Source organism: Orbicella faveolata, unplaced genomic scaffold (genome assembly GCF_042242905.1).
Source record: "Orbicella faveolata isolate gen_17 unplaced genomic scaffold, um_ofav_v1 contig_26, whole genome shotgun sequence".
NCBI classification, from domain to species: domain Eukaryota; kingdom Metazoa; phylum Cnidaria; class Anthozoa; order Scleractinia; family Merulinidae; genus Orbicella; species Orbicella faveolata.
The window spans coordinates 15183431-15196037 of NW_028301554.1; the positions used below are offsets into that span (position 1 = coordinate 15183431).

A 12607-nucleotide genomic window follows, 5' to 3' on the forward strand; every position below is an offset into this window, starting at 1 on the left:
GTAAGAATTTTACAATATTTCAAGACAAGTTGCAAGTATGAATTAGAGACGGCTTTAGCGAGAGCTATATCATCAAGGAAAGTAAAATGCATTTTTTTATTTTCTTTGTAATTGTAAATTTTCAAATAATTTTAAGAGTTTTGCAGCATTTCGCGATAATTGGTAAACATGAATTTCATACATGTATTAAATTGTATCCAAGTTTGGAGACGGTTACATCCTCAAGAATATTAAGCACATTTTTAAAATTTTCTTTGTAAGTGTAAATTTCCAAATAATTTATAATAAAGAATTTTCCAATATTTCAAAGCAATCTGTAAATATGACTTAGAGATTATAGTGCATCGAAGGTTAGAGACAGCCATATTCTCAAGTAGTGCATCTTTGTGGTTCTGAGAGCTTTACAACATACATTGAATTTTCTTGAACCCACATATCACTAACTTTACAGTGACCCATATTTTTCAAAAGAGACTTCACCTAAAACACACCGAAATGGGGTGTAATTATTTTCATAGATTTTTGACAAGTTCAGGACTGTAAAACAACTAAGACTTCATAGCCTAATTTAAAAGGGATTAATAAATAGAACTGGTAATTGAGATTTATTTTGTACTTATCCCTTCAGCGAAAGTTCATCATAACAAGAAATGCAATCTATTTCCTGCAGCTACTTCACACATTTGAGATTTTGTTCCTTTCCCTACAAAATTTCTCTTATAGTACTACATGTATTGAATAGTGGAATCACTGACTTAATTCATTTCTACATTCAAAACATTACTTATTTCAAAAACTCTAGATTTTCAAAGTAATAAGAATTTAGACAATGTGTAAACTTTTTTTGGAAATGGAGCTCTTGGACACTTGACTTTTTCATACATGTACATGTAATGATAAAACTTGGGAAAAATTTCTAAGTAACCACCGAATTATACAATGAAATCTTTATTTTGATTTCTAAATTCATCAATAGTTCATTATAATAATTCTGCATAGTCAAAGTAACAAGAGTTTGGCAGAAATGAAAATTAATTTTTTTTTTGAAAGTGCAGTTACTATTAATTATTTCATCATTAACAATTCATTTTAACACTTGTACATTGCACTTAAACTGGTGATTAACAGATTGATCAAAACAAAATGTCTCAAACTTTTTCAATGCCGGTCGTCATATTTTCCAAGTATTTTACAGATTAATTTTGGGTAACTTGCAAAATGTATTGTTTTCAAACTCATGCTGAAAGGATAAGTGTTAAGAGATAAAATTGAATGGTGAAGTCACATTTGTACCAATGGGCCACTATACAGTAACTGCCAATACCACAGACATGCTTAGCCAAACAGAAATCAAACGTAGACTCCCAGACATTGCAAAAAATAACAGGCATTTAAATGAATTTTTTGAAAGTGGAAAACACCTCAAGGAAGACTGTAAATAATGTGAATAAATATAAACAAAGAATTCTTCAAAAAAAATTGCACGCAGAACATAGAATAAAATTTGTAAAACAGCTTTTTAGAGATTACATGTAATAACATTAACTCAGACATTTTTTTCTAGTTGTCAGCTTATAACAACCACTGCTAAAATCAGTAAGCCCTTAAAATGTTTTGACAAGGAGTCTTCAATTTGACAATTACTCAATTATCAACTTGCCTTCAAATATACATGCACATGTATGCAGAACAAGAATGAATGGAATGAGAAGTCATCTTCTTTCAGAGGTGTTCTCACACTCATGAAAAATTACTGTATTTCCTCAGTTGGCCCCCTCCAAGTGTCCAACCTGCCCATTTGTTTTTACTTGTTATTCAAAACCCCTGTCAAGGATAAAAGCAGAATTATAACCTCCACCCCTTCTGACCACCCCACTGCAACAAATATTTCCTCCATCTCTGTGTCAAAGGTTTATTGACCCATGGGAATTCCTTCCTGACAAACTGCCTGTAAAGTTTATCTGCAACCCTCATCTATAGAAATTGTAATTTTGCAAAATTGCTCTAAGGCAAGAACATACATACCCCCAGATGAGCTTTGTACCTCTGAAAAGGCGAGATGGTGTTGTAGTAACCCTCACCCCTCCCTCAAAGCACTCCCATGCATATTTATTTTTGATTCTAATGACCTCAATGGCAGGATGCTATCTAGAATGTGAAAACTAATCATCCCAGAACAATCTCTTTCACTCATCCTCAGGCCCATGTACAAGGACACCAATCAAGGTGTTACACAGTGAATATCAGTCAGAATTTCCTTTCAACTCCTTCTATCCAGTATCTCTGAGCCCCAATTTCTTTCTTTTTCCTGTTTTGATCCATATGGTGGGTGATCATATGAGCAGTGAACCAGTAGCTCAGCACTCTTTCAGCCATAAATTTCTAAGCCCTCCCAGCTGTTGTCAAAAAGGGTAGTATTTCCTGGTGGTGTCAATGATCAATACAGATCATCTGATTGTTTTGTACAATCCCAGAACTTTGAATTGGAAGCACTGATTAAAGTGAGTCTCCATTCTAATAAGGAGGTCTTTCAAAAATTCCTTTTTAACCTAAAAATTGCAGTTTTGACATGTTATGGTCTGAGATGGTGTTAAAAAATTGAAGAGCCCCTTAAACGCAATACCATTAAGCCCTTCTTCCAAAAAGCTCCCCCCTCCCCATCTCCCCCCATGCACATGTGGACAAAAATCAGGAACTCCTGTAGGGGTTTCAGGAGGAAATACAGTAACAACATAGAATACAACCAAAAGAAATGTTATCCACTTCAAAAACTAATTTACTTACTGAGCCAATGCATTTTCATTTTTTTTCCGAGCAAGCATGTCTGTGATATTTCAAAATTGAAAGCAGAACTTGGTTTACATTACGGTATGCAATGATCAACTCAAAACTAATCCTTAACATGTGGAAACCTCGGAAATAATAAAGAATCATGACAGGGTGAGAGACTGGGATGGGGGAACGGTGGGAAGGGGATTGAGGAATTGACTATGTCGCATTCTGAGGTGCCCTCCAGTTAACAACCACAAAGAAGAAAGTGGTATCATTCAGTAGTTTGTCTAGAGTGAAAGGACTGGTGCTTTGAAAACCTGAGTAAAATTCATCTTGGTCAAGTGAAACATTGGTTGTCAGTTGATCAGGAAATGTCATTAAAATGCTGGATCAGTTTGCTGTAATGTTGTTGGTTGTGTCAAGCCATTAATATGTAAAGGCAGGTAACAATCAGTTACTGATCAGTTATGGCCTGATTCAGTTGGTTTATTTTTGGTCAAGTTTGTGTTGAACATCATGTGAGTTCTGTTGAGGTCAAGAAATCTGTTAAAGACTACTATAAGGTGTTAGTGGTTGTTGGTACAACTAGTTAAACAGTGCCTGTGCTTAGTTAGTTTGGTGGCCAGTTGTTGAGGGTGTGTTGTACTATAAGTATTAATTTGAATGGAGATAGTTAGCAGTTTGGTCTAGTTGTTTTTGTTCAAAGTATACTAAAGGAAACCTTCCCATTTTCCCCAATTATTCCCTGAATTCTCCTGATTTTGAAAAATGAAAATTTCACTGACTATTTTGGATCCTGACATGTGGCAGTCTATAACAATGGTACATCACTTGGAAAAGAAAAAATAGTGGTGCATTTTAATTTTTTCCTTCCCTAGAATTTCATGACCCTATTTTTGATGACTTGGGGGTACCCTGTAGGGATGCCCTAAGGGGATTCCCCTGAGAGAGCCAGGTTAAGTTTTGATTTGATCATTGCATAAGAACACAAGTGTTTACCTGGTCCTGGATTGCAATAAAATTATCAATCTAGAATAAGCCTATGCATATCTTCCTCTTGTCTTGTCCAGTATGAGGTATTTTGTCTTCAGCTGTTCAAAAGAAGAAATAAAAAAATTTAGATACTGTATTTAATTATTTATGGTGTAGTGGCATAACACTAAGTGAAATGGTCACCAGATTAAGAAGCCTTTCCAATCTCCTTGAGTTATGTTCTTGAATACAGCATGTTACTCAAACAGTCACTTGTAAACTTCACCCAGGAATATAAATGGATACCAGCAACCTACTAGACTAACACGACAAAATGAGGATAGCCTGTGTTGGAGTGGCATCCCATACAAAGGGATTAGGGTAACTGTATATGTTCAGAGCTGTCTCACGTCCAAGGGATGTACACGCAGCATGTCTGGTTTAAACTGTAGACACCTAAACCCCTATATCAAATTAAAGCTTATAGAGCTGGCTATCAAACTGTATCATGAATTTGAAAGAAAATGAATTGTTGAATTTTTCATGACCACTAAATGCAAACGTCCGAGGCACATTTTAAAAGCTACAAGTCCAAGTGAAATTTGTTTTTGGTAATTTAATTTGTTTCTCATTTTCTGGACCCAAAGCACTAAAAAAGAGTGTCTGCATTTTGCCATATTCAATTTCAGCAAAAAGTTACAGAACATTATTTTTCAAAATAGGATTGGAAAATGTGGAGTAATTGTACAAAAATCGTTCTTGGAGAAATACATTTTGACATAAACAATTCACAGGCTTGCTTTTGTTTTTATATGTTAAACTAGATATTGTCCAAATTTGAGGGCAATCGAAAAAAAAGTTCCCTTTGGGTCATAGCTCTCTAAAGTGTCTTCTTCAAGCGAAAACATTTATTTGAGAAAACAGGACTCAAAATTAAAAAAATCCTTGAGTCACCATTTGGCAACTAAGTGGTAAAAAATAGTCAACAAATGCAAATTTTTAGTCACCAGAGCATAAAATCTAATAGAAGAGAGACACTCCGTACGCATACATGATGTACTCAATGCTCAAGGGTTTGCAATGCATTATAGTGCAATTTTGAACATGGGCAGCCCTTACAACTTTTCCAATGTGAGAGGATCGTTTACAGTCTTTACAGCAAAGCAAAGGATGAATTGACTCTGTGCACATATTATTTAGTGTGCCCTAAAATAAAGAAGTTGCTGAATCAGACATAGTGATCCAGTTGGTGATCAGAGTCCCTCGTTTGTTTTGTTATATCTGTTCGAATAAATCATATCTTTCATCTGACTACAAGTAAGGTCATTTCCTTTGAGGTAACAGTGAGTCACCGACTGGCAACAAGTTCTCAATATTTGGTGACGAACACTCGATTTTTGGTCGTATTGGCGACCACTGAGTCGTAATTTCAGGCCCTCTGAAACAGTGCTTAAAGTCTCTTGCCTCACAAACAATCTCTGCCCACAATCACCTTCAACTGGGTTCTCAGATAACTGAGACAATCAGTGCTGGGAAAGTTTACCACCATTAATTTCCTAGTGAAAGTTATGCGAATCTCCAAAAAACCTTCCTGTCTCACATTGAGCTCACAGCTTGGTCTTTCTTGTAGATGATCTAACAAAGTGGAGAAGACGAAAAAGGATACGAACACTAGAGCACCTGGGCAAAGGAAACAAAATAAAGAGGTGCAACTGTGCATGGATAATATTCAATTAGTCTGACAATTTGTCGGTATCAGACTCATCAAAAAGGTCTCTGTCAATGTTGCTGTTATCACTGTCAAGTTCCCAAATGTTTACGGAACCTTTCTTTTCTTGAGTCACTTTTTTTTTGCCTTCTTGGTACGACAGTTACAGCTTCATTCACAAGGCCAACTTTCACTTCTCTGCTCATTGATGTATTTTTATTTGTTCTTCGCTTTTTTCGCTTTTCTGAACTGCTCCACAGACATTTCTGTGGTCCATGTTTACTTATACCAGTAACTTAACAGAATTACACCTAATATGAGAAATGCTTGGCTGTCAGAACAACAATACGCTGGTCAACTGAGGAGCTAATTTGTGACCATATAGGTAATTCCCGCAAAAGCAAGGCACCCTATCCCTGATAATTAAGTGCCCTCCCTCCCAAATGTAAATTTACTTAGCAATCACATCATACATGTAAAGGAAGTCACAGCGGACAAATATTTCTTGTGACATCTATCTCAACAATAATTCATATGATATAAATTATTGGTCTTCCAAGATAAGTACCACTATTATGATTTACATGAGCATGTCCCCCTGCCTTTAATACAACCCCCTCCCCCCTCCCCCACTCAAAAAAAAAAAAAACTGCATCCAGATGTTTACAGCACATGTGGATCACTTCTGATACTTTTATACAGAACAAAGTAAGATAACTTCACTTCTGATAATTTTATACAGAACAGAGTAGGATTAACATTTTACCGTACTAAGAACCACTGACAGTGAGGGTAAAGCATATTTTTCATTTCATCTCTCCAAATAATCAAGTGCTCACCTCTCTCGATATCGAGTTGACTCACGTGCTTCAAAACAGAACTCTCTAGCTCTTTATGAAACGACTGACAGCATGCTTCACCTGAGTATTGTAAATACACACAATGATGACTACAAAAACATCTCTACAAATTAAGAGGGAGAGTAGAACAAGGAAATCTTACGTGAGCTACTTTGCGGTTCTTCGCAACATGGCGGAGCTTTCCTTACAAGGCACGCTGGGAAGTTTTATACAACTCGCGAGCTGCCCACGCGAGGGCATTTTTACTGTCTCGGGATAAGAGAGCGCAAATGTTTTACTCGCAGGTTAAGCATAAAAGTCGTAAAATGATACCTGTCAAAGAAAATAAAGAAAATAAGCGCCCCCTCCAAAGAGTACCTTTCGCAGGTTTCAGATATATAAAAACAGAAAGATTTTCACAAATTTAGGTACACGAAGGGGTAGGGAAATGGTGTATGTTTACTCCAACCAGTGTCTCTCTCGCTCCAGGGGGTGGGAAGATGAGAGACCATGGCAACGAGGTTGTCCGTACTCCCACCAAAACGTGAACTGGACAAATACTACTCGTTTCTTTCGGTTAACATCTCGTGTGGTAATGCTTGATGCTCTCTTGTAATAGCGTTCATTAACTTCATTCCAAAGGTCTAGAAAAACGACTGCACTATTGCACTGTTCTTAAATACAGTCAAAGCTCTCCTTGCGACCACTCTCGTAAGCGACCAGCTCTAGTTACGACCACTTTTATGAAACCCCGTTTGAAGCTGTCGCGACCGTTCCCATAAGCGACCGCGACCACTTTTGGGATTACCTAACTGGAGTTTTCCTTTTTTTTTAAGCTCTTGTGAGCGACCACTCAGAGTCTTTTACATATAATTCAACGCTTAAATGAAACTGCACACTGCGCTCATAGTAATTTTGGTCTAAAAAATTGAATATATAAGTTAGGCCTTTGCTATCAGTCAGATTTAAAGACACTCATTAGCAGTAATTTCTATTGTTTTTTTCTTTACGAATTATTAATGAGTTTCTGAAGCTCTCATAAGCGACCACCCTCTACTGTTTTATCATGCAGTCACTTACAAGAGCTCATTCTTGTAAGCGATCAGCTCTAGTCACGACCACTTTTTTGAATTTCCGAGGTGGTCGCTTACGAGAGCTTCGACTTTAAAAGCTAATAGATATGTGAAAGGATTGGTTTGTTTTCAATAAACGGTTAATTAAGGGCTGTCGCTTTTCTGTCGAAATGGTAAACGAAAGGATAAGCAGTTGTACCTTCGGGGGTAAGCTGTGCAAACAATCCCACAGCAAAATCAGAGACAGAAAGACTCAGAAACAGCTTCTTAAGAGTAGTGGGTATTGACGAAGCTTTACAAAGGGCGCGAATAACAACAAGATTTCCCAGTGTTGCAACGAGAGAAAATATCAAATTTAAAACGCAAAATATCAACATTAAAGTTCCTTGATGATTGACTCCAAGTTTTGCATTTTCGGCCAATTTCTGACTACAGAGCGGGTGAGCCATGAAGCTTAATTTTAGAGTTCCGTCTTCTAATATATCGCCGTTTGTTGTTGTTTCTTTTCAGCCACTCGCTATAACTGGGATTTTTTTTATTAAAATACTCTTTTCACAGGAACACAATTAGCCACCTGCTCATGATTTAGTCATGAGCCCTTCTTCAACTTTGATCAGCCTGAGCTTGTTTGACGCGTTACACCAGTTAAACATTGGAAAGTAATAATAAAAACGTCATGTTTCCGTGACTGAGGGTTCGCATCCTGTTTTGATAACTGACACATCTCTAAAACTCACATCAGTATATATATCTTGCGCACTGTGTAGCATGAATTTTTTTTTTTGCGGGAGTTTAATCTTAAGGATTGGCGATATTTTGCAATTTGCGGAACTAATTTTTGAGGTTGTGAAAGACTGGTTGTTCGATCTGGGTATCACTGAATTTTGGGGAGTTTCAGAAAGTCACGTTCTCAACATTTTCGGCTTTTTTATTACAATGCACGGTAATCAGTCACTCTATTACAATAACGTCTTGCCCCAGTGTGGCTGATAGAACCTTCAGAAGGTCCTAGCTTTTCTGTAAACTTTTTAGCAGCCACACCTGTAGTATATCAAGGGCAATTTCATGATCGTCTCATTTAAAGCGGCGTTTTAAGTACATGGCATCAACAAGATTGTACATTGTGCATGTAGGGTTTGTAGGTATAATTTCGCCAGCAGGGTTTTTGCGGATCGTGGAAAAAAACTCGCAAAAGTTAGAACCTGCAACAATTTCGTGCCAGACGGTAATAAGAACATCGCTTCATGAAAAATGATACATAGCTTCAATCATTTATTCCATGACACTTTTCTGTCAGTTGTTTTTTGGTTTGTAATTATTCAGGTTCGACTGAGAATTTCACGAATCCTGGGTCAAGTCTTAGCTCGAACCCTGGCACGAATCCTGAAAGTTTCTCAGTTAAATCTCTCTTTGAGAGATGAGGTACATTGTTGATAAAGATAAATTAAGAAAGGCCATCGTAAGTTTGCGAAAATTTATCAAATGGACAGAAGCAGCATTAACCATCTGAGCCACGAGTGGTTGTTTCATTGGCCGGTGGCTGAAAAAACTAATTACTTTTTTTTTCTTGCGAGTCGTATTCTGTCGCTCCAGCTGACTACATGTAGAGGAAACCGTGGTGTTATTGTGAAGTTTTTGCATATTTCTGCCGAGTGACAGGAAAATTTACGCGCGTTTAAGGAAGCTGTGTATTCATTAACTTAAGTTATTGCCTCAATCGAGTCTCAAATGAGACCTATTTCTTTATCAATTCAGTCAGTATCTAACTCAATTAATATGAAACATCGATCTATGCCAGGGTTTTCATTTGAGAGGGCGGACATTTCGTCCGACTGCTACCAATTTCAGTTTCGGTACTTTGGTGCCAAATATTTCAGGGATTTTTCTATTACTTTTTCCATTTTTTTTTTTTTTTTTTCAGTTAAGCATCCCGTAAACTTATTGACTGGAGAATAACAAAGCGGGCACATTGCTTTGTTTTGCTCATCAAGTGGAATATGATTGGTTGCCTTTTGAAATTGAAGTTACCTGGTAAAATGATTCCTCGATCACAGAAACGCTGGAAACAGCGTTTATGAGTGTTCTACTCGCGCCTTCACCGCTCGCAAGGCTCCTTTCAGCGCCAGCAGATTCCTTAGAATAGTAAATCTTAGTTACATGATTATCAAATATCACATAATACAAACTACAACCCTAAAACAGATATTCGCAGAGTTCTAACACAGAGTTCCTAACTAGCAGATGTATCAATGGCGAGAACTAAATCCCTGTCTCTATGAACCAGATTAAGAAATGCAAAATAAAGTTTTTGCCGTGCTTTTCGCGATTTTATGAATATCGTGCACGATATCGACAGAAGTAAACAATGGAATTAATAAGGAATTGAAGAGAGTGCAATGACGTGTTTAGCCTATAAAAGAGACGATTTCTATTCTAATTACAGAGCAGGCATTTGGAAGGTGTCAAGAGAGGAAAATTCTGCTATTGGCCAACAACACATTTCGAGCCAAGGCTGACTTCGTTTTTTAGAGTTGCCTCTTCTTCTTCAGTGATCGATCACGTAAGGGACTATGGTGGATTTCTATTTTATTCTAATGTCGCACAATTTTATAAATAAAAATCCAAATATAACAGAGTCTCGCTTTTTACGAGAATACCAGAAAAACCTATGTGACAAAAACCGGTAAAGAAAGACACCGTGTGGTTAGATACAAAATTGATACAGCACTAGCTTGTCACCATGGACACGCGTCACAAGCTCTAAATGTCGGAGATGAAAATATATTGCGAGCCTCGCAGATATCTCACAGTGGGCGATACCGAAAAAATTTCACTATCAAGGCACAAACTAAGACGAAATAAAGAAAAATAATACGCGGTAAAATTTGTGCGACAGAGAAAGCCAAATTTAGGGTTAACAGTCGTTGTCGCTACCTCAATTCTCGTGTTACGTAATACAAAGTTTTCCCTTAAAAGTGGTCTTTACCATTTCGCGGATCTCGCGATATCGCCAACAGTAAACTACCGGGTTTAATGACGCGTTGAGGAGAACTAAGAATACGGACACCTGATAAGCTGCTAAAAACGATAGTCTAAGTCTGTCCACTATTAACAAAATTGTGCAGCATAAATGTGGACCATAACAAGCGAGAAAAACAATGTAAACAAACAAGGCGTTGATGGTTGACTTCTTCTGACGAAGTAACTCTACCGCTTGATCATTTTGCCTTTGAAAATGGCTTTGTATTTGATTCTGATGATATCTCACAGTTTTGTAAATGTAAATATACGCCACAGTTGTGATGAAGAGGCCGACATATTCAAGCACTTCCGATACTCTGTCGTTGTTATTGGGAAGTAGTATGTATATGGAGGCTGCAGCACCACTTGTCAACCATAGAAATCCCAAGGCTATATTAACACGGTTTGGAGTCACTATTACTTGATAACGGAGGTGAAGAGAAATTGCCAGGAGTCTGTCGAAAGCGACGATGGTTACGTTCAATAGTGATGCACAAGCCAGCAGAAATAACGAAAAATGGCATAACGTGAACGCTAATGGACAAAACCTGTCAAACTTTTGGTTTCCACTGGCTTTCGTATACAGCATCATTGCGAAGGTTATACCAAACGTTGGCTGCGCAAATAATCCCATTGCTAGATCAGAAACGGCAAGACTCAGGAACATTTTCTTTAAAGTAATGGGTATTGACGAGGCTTTCCGCAAGGCCCGAATGACAAGGAGATTTCCAAGGATTGCCACAACAGAAAAGGCCAAGACCAGCACACAAAGAGTTGACATTAAGGTTCCATGATGATGAAGAACTATTGTAAATTCCTCCAACTCCTGAGCGCAAAACTTGGCACTCATGGCGAATCCAAATGTGTATCATTCGTTCTTTTTGTTCTAATCTTGGTCGAAATGTTTTCGTGAAATCAGTAGTGACAGCAGAAAATTCTTATGCATATTGCTTTTCGAAAGACAATTCTCACAGCAAAGTTGCGTAGTTTGCTTCTATGGTGCGTTTTCATGTCCGTTTGCAGATTGGACGAGTGAATGTTTAGTAAAGCTTCTTCAATAATTAACTAAAGCCGTTTTTTTGCAATCGCTCTGCCGGAAGCAAAAATTAACATATTTCAAATCAAGAGGATTCAGGAGTTCTTTCTATTTGTTTTACATGTGAGTCAATTATTACGGACTATGCAATTACAGCTGTTTACAACCCCTCGTGTTTACTCGACCTCTGTCATAAAAAAAAAAAAAATTCGCAGTCTTGGGTAAATTGTATTTGGCAAAGTATTTTGAAAGAAACACAAGCAATAAAAAGGCATAGGCAGTTTCATGTCACCGTCATTCAATGCAAATTAAATGTGAGGAGTTCGAAGATAGCAGAAAAGCGAAAACGTATAATTATACACAGGACAATGTTACCAATTAAGCAAACGTTTTTCGCGAGTAAAGTAAACTAATGGGTGTTATGAAAGTATCTCATCTGCACAGGAGATGGTAAACGATATGGGGACAAACATGAAGATTCTCAAGTCTGAAACTAAACAAATCCGAAATTAAAATAAAATTGGTAAGCTCATTCCGCGATAGGGAATCGAACATAAACTTTCAAGGCAAAACGGGCCAGCGAACGGGCTTTTGCAATCTTGAGATTTTTATTGATATTCTTATAATGACAAAGAAAGTGAGAAAAACAAATTCTTATAACAAATACTAAAAGTGTAGTAATATCATTCTTGGCATTTAAAGTTGGTAATACACCTGAGTTATTTAGAAGGTGTCTCACTACAAAACGTTCAGGTCTATTTTAATAACATTTTCAGGAGTTGTACAGAAGGAAAGTAAGAAGTTTGAAGCACAAGAAATCAACTCGAAGGTTCACATATTCAGCCCGGTTGAGCGCTGCACAACCAATCACAAACTTTGGCAGGAGTGCTAGAAAACATCACTGTTTTCGTGTCTCTTGACAGAGCTTCGGCTGATTAACAAGACAAAATATAACACCCCTATTCATTTACCCAGGTTTTAGTCTTCAAAACAATTAACTGCCTCCATATTATTTAAACATAAGCTCTTCATTAACTGTGTCGGTATTAGATTTAGCTTAACATTTCGCCCTTAAGTGTTCAAAGTTTAATTATTTTTACGTACAAGTAAAGGTCGTTTCAATAACATCTAAAACCTATCTCCGGCTTAACTGAAAAAAAAAAAAAAACGGTAATCTGTTATTTCT

General features: G+C 37.2%; 1 protein-coding gene and 1 long non-coding RNA gene across 2 annotated transcripts; both read right to left on the reverse strand.

Moving 5' to 3' along the window:
• Positions 1 to 129: 129 nt before the first annotated feature.
• Positions 130 to 6602, reverse strand: LOC110062305 (uncharacterized). Its single transcript, XR_002298062.2, has 3 exons — positions 6455 to 6602; positions 6292 to 6372; positions 130 to 3863 (listed from the first exon to the last, which is right to left on the reverse strand). It is a non-coding gene; the product is annotated as an uncharacterized LOC110062305 (long non-coding RNA).
• Positions 6603 to 9811: 3209 nt separating this feature from the next.
• On the reverse strand, positions 9812 to 11647 carry LOC149108260 (histamine H2 receptor-like). The gene has a single exon (XM_089296369.1). It carries the CDS (start codon positions 11233 to 11235, stop codon positions 10312 to 10314), a length of 924 nt encoding a protein of 307 aa, XP_089152495.1. The 5' UTR covers positions 11236 to 11647; the 3' UTR covers positions 9812 to 10311.
• Positions 11648 to 12607: the final 960 nt, after the last annotated feature.

Excerpts from the sequence above, each read along its gene's own strand:
- LOC149108260 (XM_089296369.1), bottom strand. The coding sequence starts at position 11,235 with ATGAGTGCCAAGTTTTGCGCTCAGGAGTTGGAGGAATTTACAATAGTT.